The sequence below is a fragment of the Apiospora aurea genome, assembly GCF_038362705.1.
Source record: "Apiospora aurea strain CBS 24483 chromosome Unknown utg000010l_segment0_segment0, whole genome shotgun sequence".
Classification (NCBI taxonomy): Eukaryota; Fungi; Ascomycota; class Sordariomycetes; order Amphisphaeriales; family Apiosporaceae; genus Apiospora; species Apiospora aurea.
The window spans coordinates 3,051,916-3,074,409 of record NW_027117397.1 but is presented as its reverse complement, the minus strand read 5'-3'; the positions used below and the strand labels follow the sequence as shown (position 1 = coordinate 3,074,409).

General features: G+C 53.6%; 4 protein-coding genes across 4 annotated transcripts; 1 reads left to right on the top strand and 3 right to left on the bottom strand.

Annotated features, from left to right (window-relative positions):
- Positions 1–913: 913 nt before the first annotated feature.
- On the bottom strand, positions 914–10,060 carry PG986_014928 (uncharacterized protein; the record flags this gene model as incomplete). Its single annotated transcript, XM_066851150.1, has 1 exon — positions 914–10,060. The coding sequence occupies one exon, from the start codon at positions 10,058–10,060 to the stop codon at positions 914–916; it is 9,147 nt and encodes a 3,048-aa protein (XP_066693388.1).
- A 1,448-nt stretch (positions 10,061–11,508) lies between these two features.
- Positions 11,509–13,695, bottom strand: PG986_014927 (uncharacterized protein; the record flags this gene model as incomplete). Its single annotated transcript, XM_066851149.1, has 1 exon — positions 11,509–13,695. The coding sequence occupies one exon, from the start codon at positions 13,693–13,695 to the stop codon at positions 11,509–11,511; it is 2,187 nt and encodes a 728-aa protein (XP_066693387.1).
- Positions 13,696–14,608: 913 nt separating this feature from the next.
- PG986_014926 (uncharacterized protein) lies at positions 14,609–20,074 on the top strand (the record flags this gene model as incomplete). Its single annotated transcript, XM_066851148.1, has 3 exons — positions 14,609–16,569; positions 16,593–19,461; positions 19,535–20,074. 3 exons carry the CDS (start codon positions 14,609–14,611, stop codon positions 20,072–20,074), a joined length of 5,370 nt encoding a protein of 1,789 aa, XP_066693386.1.
- A 546-nt stretch (positions 20,075–20,620) lies between these two features.
- PG986_014925 (uncharacterized protein) lies at positions 20,621–21,763 on the bottom strand (the record flags this gene model as incomplete). The annotated part of the gene is made up of 1 exon (XM_066851147.1): positions 20,621–21,763. The coding sequence occupies one exon, from the start codon at positions 21,761–21,763 to the stop codon at positions 20,621–20,623; it is 1,143 nt and encodes a 380-aa protein (XP_066693385.1).
- Between the last annotated feature and the right edge of the window lie 731 nt (positions 21,764–22,494).

Below are 22,494 nucleotides of genomic sequence, written 5' to 3'. Positions count from 1 at the left end.
ACTTTTCCCTTCGGTCCACTAGCCAGGCATAGCTATGGAGTTAGCGATGGCTCGTCGTCGATGCATCCTGGGGCTTCGATTCTATTAGGTAGTGGAAACAGAAATGACGTGGGGCTATGATCCCCCTGAACTTCATCATCGATATTGCTGCTGCCTTTCTCTGTATACGCTCGATCGAACAAGATTCTAGCTGTGTCTCCATGCGCCCATTCCCTTTTCTATACACACGCATAATCATTTCCGTCTCCGCGCCAATGATTCGATCAACTAAATCAAATGTCCTTGGTTCTATCTGTTGGAACGACGACGACAGACAAAGTAATAAGCTTGAACAGGTTTCCGGTGATGAATTTTCCAAAGTCAACGAAATAATCTCATCTTTATTGTGTGCCAACAACTCCCGCTGCCCTCTTTCTTGATGCTGCGCTGCTACCAGACAAAAGTATAGCCTGCTCTAAATTATATATAACGTCGCTATTCCCAGACATCCGCCCTTAAAAGAGACCAAGTGGAAGAAGAACAAGAGTGTACCACCCCCTACACCATCTAATTCGCCTTCGTATGCATGTGTGCTCCCAACTCCCTGCAGGCACCCTCCAACAAGAAATGCTAACACAAAACAAGTCGTGTTCGTATGGAAGAAAGTTGGACGGAGAGGTGAGGGAAGAGACAGAGGATAGACAGAATGCCCGGCTGTTCAAGTCTTCGTAATTTGTGTATGTATAAATGTATATGAAAGTATATATATGCAGCACGCCGTATTGTATCGCCGGACGAGCTGGAAAGAAGAAGTTGCAATTGGTTTGTTGTAGAGACCAGGTGCAAACATTAAGAAGTATGTATGTCGTGCATGCTTTTCCTGTCGTTGTGGGCCCCAAAGCACATCAAGTAGTTATTCTGTCTGTCGTCTGGGCTATCGACGAGGCGAACCAAACTCCGAGCCGCCTGACGACTTCATCCTCCCGCTCCAAGTCATCTTCCTCTCACGCCCGACGGCCGGGATCTCAGCAGCCTCGATCTCGTCTTCCGCTTCTATATAGTCCCCTTCGTCTTCTTCTTGGTGGGATATGTCGCCGCCGAAGCTATGCGTGTTGCTGCTGCTGGTGCTCGGACGCGTCTGCGTGGGCGACGACGAGTGGCCCGCGTCCTTCAGCCGGGTGGTGAGCGCGTTGAATTTGCCCCGGAAATAGCCCGGGCCGCTGGTGGCGCCGCCGCCGCCCGTCGATCGGCGCCGATCGGTCCTACCGTCGAAGACCTCGAGGGTCCCGCCGCTGGTGTTCGGGCGCAGGGTGGCGGTGCGCGCGCTCAGGGGCTCGATGCCGCTGCTGATACTGGCCGCGTCATCGTCGATGCCGAGACCCATGGGATCGCTGGGCGTCGGGGGTGTCATCATGAGGAAGGTCGGGACGCGCCCTGTCCTCTGCTCGCTCCCGAGCTGCGACACGGCCGAGGAGGTGGTGGGCCGGTAGGAGTGTTGGCCCGACGACGCCACGCTCGAGCTCCGGCTGTTGCTCCTCTGTGGCACCGGGATGGAAGTGTTGCTGCCCTTCAGGCTCCGCGGTGGGCTGCGGGAGTAGTCCACCGGGCTCGTGCCGAACAAGCTCGACGAGTCATCGCTATTCTCGCCGCTGTTGCCGACCGCGGGCGTGGCCAGCAGGACACTGCTCGTGGCCAGATCGCGCAGTTTGGATTGCTGCTGATTGGTTGGCCGATGCCTGCTGAACTTGTTGCCAATGATGGCGCCCGTGTGCGAGATCAGGGCCTTGATCACGCGCGACTTGAAGTTCAGCGCCAGGTCCAGGTTCGACCACGTTTTGTTGCGGTACTCGATGGTAGGGAGGCGGAAGACGAAGTCGTGTACGTCCTCAAGGTTTCGCTCGCCCTTGCCCTTGTATGAGAGGCAGAGCACCACCGACGGTAGCTTGATGTACGCAAACGTCATGTAGTTGGACGCACGATCTATCATCTTGCTGAGATCATCCGACGGCTTGTCCTCGGCAGCAGGGGCTTTGTTCCCGCCAAGCTTGAAGCGCGTGCCTTTCCTGGTCTCGGTCTGAGAAGAGGCAAGAGAGGACGCAAATGTTGGCGTTCGCATGATGCCGGGACGTTGTGGCGGGGTGGGATTGAGTGACTCAAACGAGGTCTTCTTGTTCAGAGTCTTGCCGCCAAACAAACGGAAGACACTTCCCCCGTCTCCGCCGTTGCCGTTGTTCACGCTGAGAGCCTTGGACTTCGGGGGGCTGGCCTCCAGCGTGCGAGTGTCTGAATTCAACGTAGGCTTGAGACGGAGTTCTAATGAGCCGGCTCTTGTGTCGAACATCGGATCGATGTCCCCCCGCGAAGACCCGGGCCGGTTGGATCCAGACATCGAGTCATCCGCGGCATCATCGGCATCGTTGAGATTCTGCTTGAGCAAGAATGGCGAGTCTGTCCTACCACTGGCGCTGCCGCTGCCACTTGCATCATTGCCGTCTGCATCTTGTCCCTCTCCATCCATATTGGGGAAGACGTAGTCAAAGAGCTTCTTGCCAACCTCCCTTTCAAGTTGAATCTTCATAGGGAACAGATTCACCTCAAAGTGGTCCATGACAGGAATGCCGGCAATAGACTCCAGCATGTGCCAATACACGCGGATCATCTGCTGGTTCTGGAAATCCCCAATGTCGATCTTGTTGCTGTCGAAGTAAGGTGCGATCATCTCCGGGTATATGGCGTCAGGCAGAAGGTTCAGTCCGAGTATCTTGCCCACCTGGAACAGGTTGATGTGGGAACCATCCGAATTGTCGGTCCTGTCGTACTCGACGTCTCGAAGCTGTAACTCGACAAGCGGCTCATTGTTGTCGCGGATCAGATGCCACACAATCTCCCTGGCGGAAATGCTCCAGCGCAGGAGAGCATTTGACTGAGATGTGGTATCGTACTTCTGCTGCGAAGTAGTGATCGCCTTCATCATGAAGAACAATTCGTCTTCGCAAGCAGTCAGATCACGCTCTAGGAGCAGCCGATCCTCCCAACCCTTCTTGTCCAGATATTTGGAGTGGATCTGGAAGTGCGCTTTGATATCCTCCAGTTGCCGAATGCGTTCCTGGAGCCTGATGACCATTTCTGGAGTTCCGCGTAGATCGCTGAAATCTGACGCGAGCATAATCTTCTCCAGCCGTTCGTTGCGAGTCTTCTCCAAAGGCTCGTTGTACATGAGCAGATCGAGTACTATGACATAGATGGCGTAGTATTGAGAAGAGTTACACAACGCTCGAGCTTGTGGGAACTCGACCCACAGGTTATCCAGTCTGGATTCGGTGTTTTCAGGGTCATCGTTATTGGCTCCTTCGCTGTTGACGTCCTCGTTGTACTTGAGACGGAGGGGGTTGTACTTGTCGTATCTCAACATGGCCGACGTCTTCTGCACGACACGTTTGAAGCCGAAGGGATCCGCCGAGAAATCGTGCATCACTTCCATTGGTACCCATGGCGGCCATGAGGTGCCGGCAGGCGTGCCGTAAGTATTGCCGGAGTAAAGTGCAAGGAGCTGGGTTGAGAACCACTTCTGGTGCGTGACAAAGAACTGTGTGCTGTCCATGCCAACCAGGAAACGGCGCTGGACCAGACCACTGACCGTATCAAAAAGTCGAGCCTTCTCCATGACTTCGACAACCTTCAGTTCCATGCCCTTACCGGTAAGCAGGACAACGTGCTTCTTGTTCTTCTCACTCTGGAGCTGGATTTGCGGGGCAATCAGGCGCACATGGTACGTGTTCTGAGGAGCAAAGTCATCGGAAATGCCGCTGGTGATATCCTCCATTGGGACATTTGGTGTGTTCCTATCGTCGTCATCGTCGGCATTGACGAACTTCCGTCCATCCTGCAGAATCTGCTTGATGCGGTGCTCGATGTCTTCATTGGCATCCCGAGTTTGACCGCTCGGCTTTGAGTGTGTACTGGCATCGTCCTTCTCGGAAGCAGCCCCGTTGCCGCCTGACTTCCCACCGCCACCCTTTGCCTTGACTTGCTCTTCAACGATATCCAGAATGAACTTGACAGCCGGGCGAGAAAGATAGTACACAAAACCGCGCCGCTGGCTTACTTGATGGCTGTATCTAAGGATGATATTGCGCAACAGATTGTTCCATTTCACTTGCGCATTGTGGATGACGAACCTGTTGGTGAAGTCGCTCGCAAACTCAGCTCCTTTAGGACCCTTGAGCTCAGGCGCATCTGTATCGAGATCGGCACCATAATTGCCTTGCGACTCCGCAGACCCTTCGTCCCTTGATTTTCCGGAGCCGTTGCCAGGCGTAACAACAGACATCTGTCGTAGCATATTCTCCAAGAAGGCCTTCTTCTCGTTGAGAACATCCGTATGCTGACTGAAAGTTTCGAATTCGGCTTTGAGCTGCGGGTCTTCGTTGTTAGTGCGGATGAGGTTCAGCTCTTTCTCGCCAACGATCCGAATGTTTTCTTCAATCTGGAGCGCAAGCTGATCCAGCCGTTCCCGGATGAGCTGAGACTGGACTCTTCTTGGATCGTCGTCGTGGCTCATGATGCACAAATGTGTCGGTTCGTCGCCAAACGGACTTGTCCTATCTGGGTCACCCTCAATCGTGCCCCCGATATCCGTTTGTCGGAAGTAGGTCACCCGAGGAGCAAATGCTAGAGGGAGGATCTTGGTGTCTGGATTGGCTTCTGAGGGCAAGATCCAGTCGAGCTCAACGAAATCATCCATGTCTATCCAGCTGAAGTCATTGTCTGGAATCGTGAAGTGGGACAGATCAGTCCCGTCTTCTTCGCCTTGCGCGATTATAGTCGAGATCGAGTTCTTCTTGATCGCCTCTGTGGTGGTGCCCTTGATACTAGCCGAGACAGCACGCACATCGGCCGAGATCAGGTCGAGTTGGGCGGCGTGTATCTTCATACCCGTTGTTCGAGTCTGGGTCTTGCGGCCCCGGTCTCGTGTGTTGAATTCCTCTCGTCGCTGATGCATGTCTAGCATGAAGCTGTCGAACCGCACCTTGATACCAGTGGCCGAAACCGAGCTCTCGGCGTAGTCTTCGGCATCTTTGTGCTTGTATATGTGACTGAGGAAGAGCGGTGCAAGGAGAATGTTGTACTTGATCGTGGCCAGATGTCGTCCAAACTTTTTGCTGTTCTTCTCCCTGCCCGGCCAAAGAGAACCCTGTCGGACGGGCAGTGACATGGGTCCACCGAACAGAGACCACCATGCAAAGAAGTGAGTGAAGAATCTAGGGGTGAGGTGCACCGTGTTGTAACTCCTCGAAACCTGAGGTTCGCTTGAAGTCCAATCCCGATCCATCGGGGCTCGGATTGCAATGGACAGGTGGATGTGTTGACTCCTAAAGCCTCGGAAAGGATCATATGGTTCGTCGTCCGCGGTCTGTCCGTGCTGTGGCGCCTTCATCACAACCTCATAATGGGGTATAAAATCAAAGCTGCGTTTTCCGTCCTCTGATTCCTGCTCGAACATAAGACCGGCCATCCATTGTACCTTGCCTGACAGCTTCATGATGACCTTCTTGAAAGCAGCCCCTGACTTATAGCTGTCACTGCTGGATACACTGTCGTTCTCTCCGCTCATCCGGTCGGCTTCTCGGACTTGATGACTATAGTCTGGGATAGCCAAGACGTATTCGCCGCTGTCCACGGTCAAAAACCGCTTGGGATCATCGTCTGAGTGGACGTTCCAGCGAACATCGTTTCGCCAGCACATCAACAGACCAGCACCATTGCCTGTGACCTGATAGGGATCTCTCGTACCTTTCAGGGCAAGGTGGACGTCACCGTCACCCTTCCACGCTACGCGGACTCGCGAGTGGAAGTTTAGTCGGATCTTATCCCAGAAGCCTACTTTTTCTCCTCCTAGATCTAGTGGTGGTTTGGTAAAGGATTCAATAACCATCATCATGTCTTGGATGGCGTGTTGGTACGAGGGGCCCCAAGTGATGCGTGTTGGGTACGCCGTGTTTATGTCAACATGCATATCAGAGTAAGACTTGACTGGACCGATCGTGCGGCGCACATCGATGGCAAAGCTTCCATTAGAAGCCTGACCTGTCGCTTGAGCCGAGGGAGGAGTGATTTCGACCTTAATCCGCCTAGTGCACTCGCTGCCGCGGAATTCTTCTGCAATGACGAAGTCGGTTCTCAGAGATAGTGCCGGTAAGCGTGAGGATTGGCCAGCCTTGATGGCCGGTACATGAAGCAGGGGCAGTGGGTAGTCCCGAAGACTCATCTTCACCTCGCCCATACTAACGTGGATGCTCATTGGAACGAGGAGTGAGTAAGTCATGTCCTTAGGCATACCCTTGCCGACTTTATGGAGGAAGTCGGGCAGCTGGTGGAGCGGGAAAGATGGTTTATCGATCATGACATGCAAGTCGGTAATAACAGCACTCATTAGTGCCGGCCTTTGCGGCACGTCGAGGATCCTCTCATTGTCTTCTACGTCGTCGGGCATGTTATCAGCTCCCCAGAAGAGACCCCGTAGTTCTCTCATGCCAGACTTGGCCATGGCGTAATGACGATCGATCCGCTTTCTCCAGCTTTGGGCGTTATGTTCATCCAGTCGGTGCCTCGCTTCTTGGATCGAGACATGAGCATTTCCACTAAAGCCACGAACGGCGTCGGGATCGTAGCGAGGTGTCCGGTGGCGAGCATTGTCGCCGCCGTCAGACCTCCCATCCACCGAACGAGGGCGGGTATCCTCGCTTTTGCTGCGGTTCTGGGTACTCGGGTTTGCTGTTCGCCCCCGTGCCATAGCTGAGCGATTCCGGGTGCGGCCAGAGGATCCCTTGCGAGATTCTTCCTCTTGAATCTTCTTTACCTTGACGCGGTAGGCCTCTTCACGGGCAAGGCGTTGCATTTGTTCAACACGCCCTGCCCTATAGATCATGCCTAGCTTCCACTCGAAGGCGCCATCTTCGAGCTCAAAAAGCAGGGTTCTCGTTCTGAGCGACACCTTGGGTACATTCTTGGCCCCCTCCGGCTCCTTCTCCAGGATATACTCATTAGTACCTGTTTTGAACCGGTGATGCAGCTGCTCCGTTGCTTTGACCACATTCAAGATATTGTCGGAGATCTTATGAATGATCATCTCATGTGGGACAGCAAGCCGCATGGCTTCGGTGACAATATCAAACATCTTGTCGTCATGCCAGCCTCCATAAGCTGATACTCGACGCGACTCTCTGTAGTCTATCCGTGCAGATTTGATACTGGCTATTCGAGCCCAGACACCGCGCATCCGCGGTGCTTCTGCGTAGAAGCGTATGAGTTTTGCGTAGAAGAAAGGAGAAGACCATCGGTGTCGACCGGCCTCCATAGTGTATATTTGGAGCATGACTGGCGGGTCCGCGGGCAAGTCGGCCTTTATTTGGATCAAGGAGGCCTTGACGTCGACTGTCACCAATTCTTTGATGAAGCGGGGTGATGAACCATCCATTTGGTCAGTACTCGGTGAGTCTGGGGACTTGATTGGCGGCGAAAGCAGCGCTACCGATGTATGCGGTGTATGTTGTTGCTTTGCTCTCGAGTCCCTCTTGTCTGTCTTGGTTGGCATGAATGCTTTACTCAAAACCATTACCGCAACGCCGACCGAATAGTATCTGTAAAGGGAGTACTGGATCAAAAGGGTCCGCAAATGAGAGTGTACGTGCAGGATCGGCCCCTGCTTGTCACTGGTGGTTGACAGTGATACCTCAAAACGAGGCATGTGTATAAAGGGGTCCACCTCCCATTTCTCGGCATTATCAATGATGAAAGCCTCCATTCCTCGGATATTGAGCGTAAATTTACGGCCATCTCCATCAGTGTGGTGTTCTGGTAGCTTCTTGCGAGGAGAAGTGGGGGACTGTATTGAGTTCAAAATCTCTGGGTCGGGTACTACCGCCCGGCTGGCTGCACGCCTCCTTGAGGCAGGTCGTCTTTGAAGCTGCGCATCCAGACGCTGGGCCCTGTATTCGGTCGACCAGGAGTCAAATTGCAGTGCTACTCCCCGAGTATTAGTAGGGAAGTCCTCGTCAATACCAGCGACCTCGACACTCAGGTCATCAACTCCTATCTGGAAGTGAAGGAGCCATTGCGGCAGCGCACGAATGCCACCAGGAGACCCTGGCGGTTTCGAGCTACTGTGCTTGTCGGGCTCAACATCAAGCCGCAGTTGACGAATGATCTGGCGAACGCCATCAGTAATCTCAGGGCGGATCATACGGACGGCCAGAGATTGTAGGTGACCAGTGGCCATCACGTGAACATCAGGATTGGCTCCAAGAGTGACCTTGAGATCGAAGAACTCGGTATCAACCAGGTCGAACCGATTGCCCTGAGTGGTTTGGTAATAGAGGTGGTGCGTTTGGAGACGCATTTGTGAGACCAGCGAGTAGTGTTGATCCTCGACAGCGGAGTGGAATGACTCAAGATCTAACGAGATGGAGGATATCGACGAAATAATAAGATCGAAATCGTCAGGATCATCTGTAGTCTGCACAGGAGGCAAAGCAACGCGTATAACAGGTTCATGCATCGTGAACTTGACATTTGCTTTTGGCAACAGGCGCGAAATCAACATGTGACGCTTTTGGGTTTTCGTCTTTGGTGCTTTCGCTTTGGGCCGGAGCAGAGCCAAGAGGACCGGAAGATGCTTCGGGTCCAAGTCGACAGACGGCGATGTTACCACTGAGTTTGCGAACAGGATATTGGCGTTTTTCTCTTCGGCACTGCCTTCATCCGTGAGCTCTACAGTCTTGGATGGCAATGTAGTTTTGACCGTGGTGGTGGCCATGGGAATGTAGAGTATCCTTTCCGGTTTTCCTTGCCCGTCATCAAGGCCCAAGGAGATGGACAGAGCTGCCAGAAGGGCCTCGTGTGCGATATCCTTGGACGGGAAGTACATCCGGTGTGCTGGGGACTTGGGGTCCAAGCGGTGCAAATCCACGCCCACCTCTTTCATCGAGGCATTCATGACCAAAGGACACCCTGACGTCTTGACCGTTTCGATCTTTTTGGTGAGACCGACCAAGCTGACGGCAAACTGGACCTCTTTAATGCCCCGAAGAATGGAGCTCACGAATTCCTTGGAATCCGTAACGGCCTGCATGATGTCTTGGTCCGTACTTCCTGGTTGGTCGATTTCCTGGATAACTTTGTCCACAGCCACAGACTCCACGGTTTGATAATCTTTCGAATAAATCCGCTTCAGTCTTTGAAAGCGCTCGGATGCGACCAGTACATCATCATACGGAATGTGTACGCGACCCAATTTGAGCGCGATGGCAGCATCGCGCAGACCGTCCAGGTTTTCGTAGAGGAACCCGTGGATGTTAAGCACAGCGTTGTCGAGGATCTCAGAGGCCTCTCCTCCTTTAGCTGTGAATAGGACACTCCGCAGGGTGAATATCCACTCGGCCTGTTGCTTCTGGCGGTTGCTGCCCGTCCTGCTCTGGAAGAAAAACCGCGCCCTGTCCACCATCTTACGGCGAGTATCCACGGCGACGGTGAAACTGCCACATTGTATACTGCCCACGTCCAGCACGTTGATGGCCGAATCGGTGGCGACAACGTCGACCATGCGAAGCCAGTGTATGTTCCTGTGTAGCTTCTTGATCTTCTCTTTCATGCGCGTCAACTGCTTCCAAGTCTCGCTGCGCGCTGCTGCGCCAAAGGTTGCCCGGCGGGGCAGCGCGTTCTTCACCGGTGGTGGTTTGGCCCGAGGGGCAGCTGTTTTTTCGCCATGGGTGTCGTCGGTGTCGGTTTCCGAGTCCTTGTGGCCCTCCAGCTCTTTGATGTCCACGGTGACGACGAGTTCGCTCACGACGATGCTGAGCCAGGTGGGCTGGGAGAAGGTCGGTCGGTGGACGTTGAGGCCGAGCCCCCTGATCTCGATCTTGATGCCATCTTTAGGGGTGTAAGCGAGGCGTCGTAGGGAGAAGTAGCCTATGCGCTGGATCGAGATGCCCGTGACAATTCGCAAGACGGCGAAGAGCACAAAAGAGGCAATGTAGAGGAGGACAAGGACTCCGAAGATGAAGGTCGGGTTGAGTAGAGCCATGGCGGCAACTGCGCTGCACTGCACCCCTTCTCCTTCTTCTCGTCGGCCGGGGCCCTCTTCCCTTTATTTTGCCTGCTATTCAGAGGACAGGTTGAGCATAGGCCATGGACGACCGGTTCGATCCGCGCTGACGTCGTTGTTCCTCGAGCTTTGGGTTTCCCTCATGATCCCACCGATTTCGTTCCTTGCGGTGCTTTAATTATGTCAGCATCTGCCGAGCCGTCGATCGATATCGTGTCGGGTCGAGCTTCGCGGGCGGTATCAATGTAGTGTCCGGACAGGCAAGCATACAGCTCCGAGGACGTGGTCCGGAAAGGTTAAAATCAACCAATATAGCGCGTCCAGCAAGAAAGATGCCAAGGGAATTTGTACGGTTAATGGTGCAAGTAACCCCCAGGGTCGTGAAAGGAGATTGCCCGGGGAAGCCCTTGAAGGACAGTGTTAGCGTGAGATGCACGTCACTGCCAATCTATCTATCTGCAAGCGTTCAACCTCGAAAGTGGAGGGGCCGGCGGCGGCTCTTCAATCGTCAATCAATAAATCTGCTCAAATGACGCGATCCACTGTACATGTAGTTTTCAGGGAAATGGTTCTCTGTAAAATCGATGTTTGCGATCAGGAGGTAATTGCAAGTATATCAGTTTGCTCGTAAAAGAGGGCGCCTCAGTAACCGTCAAAGACTGCCCCCTTTGCTACTGGTAACCCATTGTTCATTGACATGGAAGCTGAGTGGGTGAGGTGCTATGTTACGGAGTCTAGCAGTGGCTAATAATAAGCCATGGCTCCAGCTGCCCCCTATAACTCCCTATTTCGAGTCCAGCAAGTGGCTGCGTAAAGGGAACTAGACACGTAAGAAAGGAAGAAATTGATCTATTGGGATCGGCTTCTTTCGGCGCGCCAACGAGTTGCCTGTTCTGACGTGCTTGCTTCCTCCTCGAGGCTAATAAGCCACGAGTATGCAGGCAAAGTACCCGAGTGCATCACCCAACCTGTCAGAGTCCGGTTGTCTTGGCTCAACGCTCCCTTCCGGTGTTGGGACCGGTAATCGGGAAATCGGAGTTAACGTCAACCAGCATGGGTGGGCCAGGATGGAGGTCAGGGGTTGGTTACCTAGGAACACTCCTAGCAGTCAGTCCACTATTAAACATCCTGGATCTCACTGGCATCCATATGAGCTACATGTACTCAGTATTGCAATCAATTCGGTGATATATATTAAGAGGTAGCGTTGCCCATCGATCTGAAAAAGGGACTTTCAGAATCCGATATGAACCATCAATCCATCTCAAGTCCGGGTATTCCTTCCTGCCATGTTGCCCAACGCCGAACAAAAAACCCATCCATGTACAATACACTAATACGCTGCATCTCCAAACTCTATGTGTGCTTGAGCTCTAGTTGTCTAATCCCCTTCTGGGTTCTCCGTCACCCGGCCGGTTGGTAGGCTTTCAAAGTTTGGATCTCACCACCTCTAGTCGGAATTTAATATCCTTCAGCGCTTTCGTCACTGGCTTCCAATCGTCAAACTGCTTGAGTAAATCCGCCGTTTCGGCCGATAGCTCCGTCTTCACAATATCCTCTTCCAACAGCCCCCGCATGATCCAAGGCAGAACGTAGGGGTTGGGGTTGGTAAGACCTGTGTGTTTCTTGATATTGCAGGAGACGTTCTTGACGACTGTCGTTTCCAATGCGTGTGACACGGACAAGTCGTATATCGACTCGTCGTCATAAAGGCGGGAGTGCCCCTCGCCAGAGTATAGACTACCGGCCAACGCAACGGATAGTTCACGAATGAGCCCTTGGTCAGAAATGCCCAGGTTGCGAAGCTTGAGCGCGAATCCCACCAGGTGGGCTATGAAGTCCGGTGCATGGAGTCGCCCATCGATAAAAACAGCACGGTATATGTACGGATGTGATGCAGGCGAATAAACGGCCGACTCCATCGGGACCAACTGATCATCAATCGAGCCGACGTAGGTAATTCGCGTTCCGCGCTCAAGTATAATCCGGAGGGAGCGCTCAAAGCGCTTGCTGATTTCGCTTTCCGGGTCACTAAACTGCCAGAGCTCAGCAGCCGAGCCCATGATCATCCCCATGCTGGATTTGTAGTCGGGGAACGGTCCCAAGCATACTCCTGCCATGGCACAAATCCCAATCCTTGCTGTCGTGACGATGCCTAGCTCAAAAAGTTTGGCAGCAAGCATAACCCCGACAGGCACTCCCTGTGAGTGGCATGCCAGCAAGATGAAGTCGGCACTTCGGATATGGTCGATCCAATTAAGCAGGAGTGTCCACAGATTGTCCACTCTATCACCGATCTTGCCGTCGCCTTCGAGGGCTACCTTCTCAATCTCACAATCTGCACATCCATGGCTATCCGTCCATCGTCTGATGGCATCAGCAGCGTGGTTAGCGAATCGAAGCGAGGTCCCGGTTGGTTGGCCAATCATAGGTCTAAGGAAGGCAGCCGGAAAGAGCCCGTGGACCCCGATCGCCAAAGCCTTCTTGATCCGAGGGGGCTCCTTGACAAGGTAAACGTGACGGGGAGGCGGCTGTTGCGTTCTAAGCAGAAGCTGGGTGATTTGCTTCAAAATGGACGGGTTCTGTTGCATTTGATACGTATGCCGAAATGCCGGGAGTAAGAGGTTTGGCGGCGCCACTGACTGGACGGATGTAGGTGTTTCTGGCTTAGCAGGAACAAGCTTGTTGGTAGGAGTCTCTGGCCTAGCCGGTCCGGTCTCTTCTACGCCGATGACTTCGGGTCGAGTCCTTTTGCGAGCCTTTGATTGTGTGTCTTTAGGACCCTGTTTCAACGGTTGTTCCTTTGGTTTTGCGGTGTCACCAACGTCCACACCAGCCGAACGCTGAGGACTTGATTCAGAACCATCGCCCATGACGGCCAGTTCTCCTTGTTCCTGTGAAGTAGCTGTTTTCCCATTGACCTTGGAACCAGTATCCCGAGACCAGAAAGCCCAAGTAGATCCAGCAGCAGGCGACGTGACATGGTCTGCTGACGTTGGAGGCGCCTCATCCGTGACTGTGACTTCAACTTTCTTCTTATTTGGACCTTCAGATTGCGTTGGATTCGTTTTGCTGGGTTCGTTATTTGTAATGGCCGAGGTACCTAACCATCCACCAAACCATGAGTTCGTTGGTCTGATCTGGTTCGGGGTAGCAGGTTCTGTCTGCGATATCTCATCCTGAGGTGGCATTGTAGTTTCTTGTTGGGTTGCCGTCGCTGGAACCTGGGTCGGTGCAGGTGTCTTGTTCGTCTCTTCATTGTCCGTGTGGGCATTCCCCTGTGTAATAACATATCCACCTAACCAACCGAGCCATCCAGAAGACGTCGCTGGTGGCTCTGAAGGTGCAGCAACTGTTGGCGATAGTGATGCTTCCGGTGCCCCCTGACTTGGTTCTTGGGTAGCCGCATTCTCAGTTCCCCCCTCCTTGACCGTAGACTCTGTGCTTTCTGTTCCGCTTTTCTTCAAGTCGTTTCCGTTGGGCTGCAATTCGCTATCGGTTGTTTTGCTAAGTGTCTTGATAGACTGTCTGTCGGAGTCTCCGGATGTATCCGAGGACTTCTTCGTATCGTATCGACTGAAGTCGGCTGGCGCGCCTTTCACAGTACCACCCATGATGGACTCTCGTGCCACATGGGTTACTGGTGCGGATTTCCTCCCTAGTGAACCATACCAGCTCTGGCTCTTCCGCGGCTGTTTGATAGATGTTAGGGTTGGATTTCGGGGGCTGGCGGATCATCCGTCGCCTCTCGTTGCATTTGCGAAGGCTGGAATGTGTTCTGGGACGAAGACGATGCTGCAGTTGTTGAAGACACTGTCGATGACGCCGTCGAAGCTGTAGGATCGTTGGGTTGCGAGGAACTTCTGTCGCGCCTGGTATTACCAGTAAGCCGGGATACAAGTGAGCCGGGCAGACTGGTTGTGTTAGCAGCGGTTGACTCCGGGGGTTTGGTCGCGGACGCTTTCGTGAAGCCATGACGACGATTTATTAATCAGGTTACAGTATCATTGGGTACAGGATCATTGGGGACATCTGGAAGTCGGGAGACTAGTTTGGTAATGAATGGTATTACTTCATAGGAGACCGATGGTTTTTGTTGAGTTTGGTTAGATAAACTCTCAGGGTAAATAGGTGCCTTGCTGCATTCCCGATCACCAACGTCACCGGGTGTTTGAGTGGAGGCCGCGAACGCCACGCTGCGCGCTACAGCGATCCATGCGCTTTTATCAGCTGAAGAGGGGCAGCAAGAGTCAAGTCGTTTGTTACTGGACGCCCAAAGCTGGGCCGCTACAGGCCGTGAGCTTTCTTTGAGACAGAGTGACAGGGGCCATTTCTTCAGTGATTCCCGGTACCTAGGTACTTGTAATTATCTTATCGCGCCGCTGCGATTAATCTTATCGCGAAAATTTTAGTGGATCGGTCGCCAATGGATAACTTTCTTAGTTATTTTCAGATGCTTTTTACTGTAGAGGCCTTCTGCATACCAACGTTAGGCGAAATTCGACTTCCGCCTTCCGTCCCCAAAAGATGAGCTCTTTGAAGAGGAAAGACGCCCCTGGCGGCTCATCGACTGCCACGGCCAAGGCAGTCAAAACTCATGGCGACGCCCGCCCCTCCAAAGCAACCGCAGGCGACAAGAACTCCAAGAGCCAGTCTAAGCCGACTACGAAGCCAGCCAGTTCCGCCGATTCGAAACCAGCCGCCGCCAAGCTGACCAAATTGAAGGAGGAGGAACCCCTGTTCCCGCGTGGAGGTGGAAGTGTCTTGACACCGCTGGAGCAAAAACAAATTCAAGTTCAGGCGCGGCAGGATGTTCTCTTCGAGCAGGAATCCAGCGCAGGCCAGAAGAAGGCCGAAAAGGCCGTCAAGAAGAAGAAGTCGAAGGGGCAGCTAAAAGACAGCAAGCAAACCAAGGCCGCCGCTGACGACGAAGACACGGTCCGTGTTGAGAGTCTGAACTACAAACGTCTTATCAAAGGATCATTGGTGCTTGCGCAAGTCACCGAGGTCAATCCCCTCGATGTCGCCCTTGCGCTACCGAACAACCTCGTTGGGCATGTTTCCATTACCGCCATTTCCGATGCCCTGAACGAAAGAATATCAGCTGAGGCTGCTGGCGACGAGGAAGAGGACGAGGAGAGCCAAGATGGTGGCGTCGACTTGAAGTCGTTGTTCGCTGTTGGACAATACTTGCGCGCCTACGTTACTTCAACTGTCGATGAGTTCCGTGAGGCATCCGGAAAGCCGAGGAGGCATATCGAGCTGTCTCTCCGGCCTCAACACACAAACACCGGCATGTCTAACCAGGATCTTGTTGCAAACGCTACAGTCATGGCCACCGTTGTCAGTGTCGAGGACCACGGCTTTGTGATGGACCTAGGTGTGGACGACTTGAAGCAAGCATTCTTATCCCGTAAAGAGCTGGACAAGGCCATACCCGAAGAAAGCATGCAACCAGGAAACGTTCTCTTGTGTCAGGTGTTGAAAAAGACTGGAAACGTTACCCAACTTACTACTTTGAAGGAGAAAATTGGCCAAGTACAGAATGTTCCGTCCGACGCCACCACCATCAACACGTTCCTTCCCGGTACCGCAGTTGAGCTGATGGTAAACGAAATTTCTGGACGCGGCTTGGCCGGCAAAGTTATGGGTTCTCTAGATGTGACGGCAGATCTGATTCACTCTGGTGCCGGTCCTCAAGCAGTGGACCTTGAGGAAAAGTACAAGGTCGGCAAAAAAGTGAAGGCTCGTGTCATCTGTAACTTTCCCACCTCTGAAGATCCCAAGCTTGGTATTTCGATGCTCGACCACGTTACGAAATTGCGACCCAAAACGGTGGACGGATCTTCGAGCAAATCCCCTCTCGATGCACTTTCCATATCAGCCTTGGTTGAAGAATGCACTGTCACCAAGGTCGAGCCTGATGTGGGCGTTTTCGTCGAAATCGGGGTTAAGGGAGTTTCTGGATTTGTCCACATTTCAAGACTTAAGGACGGCAAGGTTGATATGCTGTCCCAGACGACTGGCCCATATCGAGTAGGCTCAGTCAACAAGGGAAGAGTTGTCGGATACAATCCCATGGACGGCATGTTCCAGCTTTCTTTCGAGAAGCAAATCCTCGATCAGCCCTTCTTACGCGTCCAGGACGTGCCCGTTGGTGGTATTGTAAATGGTGTCATTGAGAAGCTCATAGTTGGGCAAAATGGTGTCGATGGCTTACTTGTCAAGATCGCCGAAGGCATCAGCGGACTTGTCCCCGAGATGCATCTTGCCGATGTCAAACTCCAACACCCCGAAAAGAAGTTCAGAGAAGGCCAGAAGGTCAAGGCTCGCGTTCTCTCCACTGATCCCGTAAAACGACATATCCGCCTTACACTGAAGAAGACCCTTCTCAATTCCGAGGCTGCCCCCTTAAATCATTCGATCAAGTGGTTGTTGGCATGCAGGCCCCGGCTACTATCATCAATGTGCTCCCTAAAGGTGCCATTGTACAATTCTATGGATCGCTTAGAGGATTCCTTCCAGTCTCCGAGATGAGCGAGGCCTACATCCGTGATCCGAAGGAACACTTCCGTGTTGGGCAAGTCGTTCATGTACATGTGCTGAACTTCGATGCCGAAGCTCGCAAGCTCTATGTCTCATGCAAGGACCCAAGCGCTTTTGGAGTTGAGAAGCAGAGGGCTCTCCTCGATTTGAGCATCGGCACCGTTGTGTCTGCCAAGGTCGTTCAGAAGACGGAAGACCATATCTTCGTCGAGCTCGTTGGGAGCTCACTGAAGGCCATGTTGTCAGCCGGACATCTCACCGATGGATCTAGCAAGAAGAACCAGTCGACCCTGAAGAAGATTCATGTCGGCCAGACAGTCTCGGACCTCGTTGTCATTGAAAAGAACGAGGAAAAGCGTTTTATTGGCCTGAGCAAGAAGCCTTCATTGGTGAAAGCCGCCCAAGACGGAAACCTTCTCACCTCCTTTGAGGAAGCTAAGGTCGGCCAGCTTCGCCAAGGTTTCGTCAGAAACATTACGGTGACCGCGATCTTCGTTCAATTTGCAGGTCAGCTCACTGCGCTGCTCCCTAAGTCCAGACTTCCCCAGGCAGCACAGAAGGCGACCGATTTTGGCATGGAGAAGAACCAGTCCTTGCAGGTTCAGATTACCTCGGTAGACAATGACTATCGTCGCATTGTTGTTGGTCTCCCATCCACAGAGAAGGAAGAGAAGAAGACCAAGGAAACCAAAGAGAAGGACGGTCCCGCTATCTCCGCCGAGAACCCCGTGGATACTAGTATCACAACCCTTGATGATATCGTGGTGGGAAAGGTCACGAAAGCAAGGATTGCATCGATCAAGAACACTCAGCTCAATGTACGACTGGCCGACAACATCCAGGGCCGTGTCGATGTGTCACAAGTTTTCGACACTTTCGAGGAAATCGAGAACAAGAAATCACCCCTGAGCAAGTTCAAGCAGAACCAGGTTATTTCTGTCAAGATTTTGGGAGTACATGACGCCAAGAACCACCGCTTTTTGCCCATTTCTCACAGGTCGACCCATTCTGTTCTCGAGCTGTCCGCCAAACCTAGTGATTTGAAGGATGACAGCACCGAGCAGCTATCCTATGAAACTGTCAAGGCCGAATCGACCCACGTAGCTTTTGTCAACAACATCCAAGAGCGAGCGCTGTGGGTTAACCTATCGCCCAATGTACGCGGCAGAATCAAGTTCCTTGAAATCTCGGACGACGTCGCCATGCTGGAGAATCTCCCCAAGAACTATCCAGTTGGCACTGCCCTTCTCGTGAAGGTTCTTTCAATTGACCAGAGCCTTGGACGTCTTGAGTTGTCTGCACTCTCTTCGACATCGCGCAGCAGCCTTCGGGTGGATTGGAAGAGGATCAAGAAAGACTGGGTCCTCCCAGCACGCGTCACCAAGGTTACCGACAGACAAGTCATGGTTCATTTGAGCGACGCGGTAGCTGGACCCATACACCTTCCCGACATCAGCGATGACTATGATGAAGCGAATCCATCCGCGTTTGAGAAGAACACCATCATACAGGTCTCAGTAGTGAGCCTGGACAAGCCTAACAAGAAACTACGCCTTTCAACTCGCAAATCCAGGATATTGAACAGGCACACCGAAGTCAAGGATAGAGAAATCACCCAAACATCTCAGCTGAATGTTGGCGAAATCATCCGAGGTTTTGTCAAGAACGTTTCGGATAAGGGGCTCTTCATAAACCTTGGTGGTGATATTGTGGCCATGGTTAGAGTCTCAGACCTTTCCGACAGTTACTTGAAGGAGTGGAAAGACTCCTTCCAAGTCGACCAAGTCGTGAAGGGTCGGATTGTGTCAATCGACCCGGCTACTGGTCATATTCAGATGAGTCTCAAGGCGTCGGTAGTGGAGAAGGACTACACGCCCGTTCTCAACCTTCGCGACTTCCGTCAAGGCCAAATCGTCACCGGTACGATACGCAAGGTCGAGGAATTCGGTGCTTTCATTCTCGTCGATGGTTCCGCCAACGTTAGTGGACTTTGTCACAGGAGTGAAATGGCCGAAAACCCCGTTGAAGACGCGAGGAAGCTCTTCAGCGAAGGTGACACGGTCAAGGCCGTTGTTCTCAAGCTTGATCTTGAGAAGAAGCGTATCAACTTCGGTCTGAAGCCATCGTACTTCGTGGATGAGGATGAGGACACGGACATGAGCGACGAGGATGACGTTGGCGGTGCTGCCGTCGCACTGATGGACCTCAGCGATAACGACGACATGGACGAAGACTTCGATGACGAAGACGGTAGCGACAATGATGCTGAGGACAGTGACGAGGAAGAAGATGAGGACGAGGACGAGGATGACGATGAAGATGTCGTTATGGGCGATGGAGATGATGAGATGGAAGGTCTTGATGCCGGAGGCTTTGACTGGGACACCAACGCATTGAATAAGCGGAATGGTGCCGCTATCGCAACCGACGAGGACGCTGCCGCTGACAAGAAGAAGAAGCGGAGGAAAGCGGAAGTCGAGGTTGACAAGAGCGGTGACCTGGATGCCTTCGGTCCTCGAACCGCGGCCGACTACGAGAAGCTTCTGAACCGCCGGCCCAACTCGTCTAGTTTGTGGATCGAGTACATGGCCAAGCTGTTGCAGTCGAGCGACGTGGTTGGAGCCCGCAAGGTCGCCGAGCGCGCCATCAGCACCATCAACAGCACCGAGGAGACGGAGAAGCTCAATGCCTGGATTGCCTACCTCAACCTGGAGGTCAAGTTCGGCACAGACGAGACCGTCGACGAGGTCTTCAAGCGGGCCCTCCAGGTCAATGACCAGCAGGAGGTCTACCAGCGTGCCGCCACTATCTACATCCAAGAAGGCAAATCCGACGTAAGTACTCACTCGCCCCTAGGTAAGCTATTATTATCCGCTCTTGCTAACAAGTTTTTTCCCCCTGCAGAAGGTAAACGAGCTCTTCCAGACTATGACCAAGAAGTTCGGCGGCAAGTCGCCCGAGGTCTGGTACAACTACGGCCACTGGCTGCACTCGACGCGCGACGACCCCGAGGGGTGCCACGCCCTGATGGCGCGCGCCGCCCAGGCCCTACCGGCGCACGCGCAGCTCCCGCTCATGACCAAGTTCGCGGCGCTCGAGTTCACGTCGAAGCACCCCAACCCGGAGCTCGGCCGCACCATGTTCGAGGGCCTGCTGTCGTCGTACCCGAAGCGGTTCGACCTGTGGAACCAGCTGCTCGACCACGAGACGGGCGGCGCCAACGCCAAGAACCCGGACAAGGCCGTCGTCCGCGACGTCTTTGACCGCGGCGTCCGCAGCAAGGGCCTCAAGCCCAAGCAGGTCCTCAAGTGGTTCAAGCGCTGGAACGAGTGGGAGGAGAAACACGGCGATAAGCGGTCCAAGGAGATGGTGGCGGCCAAGGCCAAGGAGTACGTCAAGAAGGCGGAGGCCTCGAAGGCGGCCGCTGCCAATGGCGACGACGAGTAAATAGTCATGGGAGGGGAGTGTAGCTACTTGTGCATCATCTGTGCGCGTGTATTCATTGGTTGGTGTTAAAGGATACCAAAAAAGCAGTTTATAAATAAGGGAAACGGTTCTTATTTTGTTGCAATCATTCATTCACAAATGCTCTCTTGCTGAAATCATGAAAATCGTCACTCCGGTAATGCATCGTACTTGGTGTAGTAATAGTTCGACTCTGTATCGATTCCTATGTAAGAGTAGCTGTCTACTGGACCTCTTGCTTGGTCTTCTGAGTTTGTGTTGCCATCATATCCTAGCTTGCCCCTGTTTCGGTGGCTTTCCAAAGCTAGTTGATTATGTCCAATCTTGCCATAACAAGATCATACTGAGATATGGCCAGTGTCCACCTATTCCTATTTCTTGTCCAAAGATATCAAAAGTTCAACGCCGCCCGCTATGCAGAAAAACACAAGGCTCGATAACAAAGTTCCCTCCCGATCTATTTTTCCCAATTCGTCCGTCTGTCCGTCATGTCGTATATTCGTTTCCCACGTTTGATGTTCTCCTCCTCTAGAACAGCGCAACAGCCGCCATGAAGAACGCGACCAGAGCCGCCTTGCCCACGCCTACGGTGCCGGAGTTGCTGCTGCCGGCGCTCTTCTTGTTGCTACCGCCCGCGCCCGCGGGCGTCGTGCGGCCCGTGGTCTTGCCCTCGATGCCGTTCAGCTTGTCGGCCGTCTCAAGCGCCGGGCCGTGATCCCAGAAGTCGACCAGAACAAAGACGGGCTTGGAGCCCCACTGCGACTGGCAGGTCTGGGCGTGCAGGCCGAGCGCGCCGGGCGTCGAGGTCGAGGGGCTGTTGGTCGTGTCGATGTCGCCGACGTTGGGGAACATGATGGACGAGCTGAGGGCCTGGTACGAGAAGTGGTTCATGAGGGGCAGCAGGCCCTGCTGCAGGGCGGCGCCCGCGGTGCCCGCCGACTGGGGGCGGTCGAGCGTGCAGTTGAAGCCGGCCAGCGACGTTACCTCGTACGCCGTCTCGAAGACGTGCGCGAACTCGGGGAGCAGGTACGGGGCCGAGGCCGAGGCCTCGATGGAGGCGACGAAGGTCACGAGGCGCTTGTTGGACGAGATCATGCTCTGCAGTGTGGGCCAACCTCCGCCCGACGAGCCGCCGGTCGGGACGTAGCCGTACTTGTCGATGCCGGAGCCGGTGAATACGGAGCCGAAGGCCGCGACGTCCTGGTTATCGCCGTTAACGAGCAAGAGCGTCACAACCTCGTTCGGGTTGGCGTCCATCCACCCCTTAATCTTGGCCAGCCAGTCTTCGAGGGGGCCCGCGTCGAGCAGGTCGCACGTCGTATGGCAGAGCTCGATGACGCCGTTCTTGTTGTGGACCTGGGCCTGGAGCAGGCGCAGGCCGGCGTCGAGGGCGAGTGTGGCGTTGAAGTACTGGTTGCCGGCGATGGAGTTGCCCGTCGTGTCGTCGCGCAGGAACGCGGCGTCGTGGGCGCCCATGTGGGTTACCTGTGAGTACGACTTGCTGCAAAGGTCGGGCGAGTTATTGCATGCCGTGTCTCGCGCCGACAACATGGACGGTGCTGATAATGTGATTCCTCCATCTGGTCCGCTTAACACATTTCGGGGCAGCGAGTATGCAGCGGATGTGAGAAGGGCTATAGAAGCCGCGAGGCTCGGTAGCGATGGAAGCATGGTGATGATGCTTAAACCACTGTGGTGAGATATTACGCAGGTATGGGGAGGATGCCTGTTCAAACAGCAAAACAGAAGCAGCGCTGTTGTAGTAGAGATGGAGAACAGGGTATTATTCCAAACAACCAATATAGCAAGAAATGGAAACAGCTATAAGGCGAAGAAGGATAAAGAGCAAACGAGAAGAACCACCTAACGTGGACAGGCCCGGGACGAAGGATATACTCGCCTTAAGTAAAAAGTTCAGGGTCCAAGACACAACTTAGACTTGACACCCCCCCCAAGTGATCGGCCGGGGGTTTGTGTTTGAGTGCCACAAGAGCCGCGGCGGCGCATGGCCTTGGCCACCACCCCCTGGTCTGTGTGGTTGGTGCTTGAATGGAGTGACAGCGTGAGTGATGTGATACTCCGTACATAGGCTGATGGGATGGTGGCGGTAACACGCAACCAAACCTACCAACCTTCCTGTTCCCTAGCCTTTTTTTTTAATTCCATCCACAAGCGGCCGGTCCAAGTGGCTAGTGAGTGGGAAAGAGAAAGATCGTCACTTTTCCTGCGTTTACCTCTGTGGTAGTGTCGCAGTATGATGGCAGAGTCACCAGCGATCCCTGTAAATAGATGGGCTGGTCGGGCTGTTTACCCACCCGACTTTCCTCTGCTCTGTAAAGTACTGCAAGCAAGACCCGTGTTCTGGGGTCCTTGAGAGCTGTCGGGATGACAACCAGTCGCTT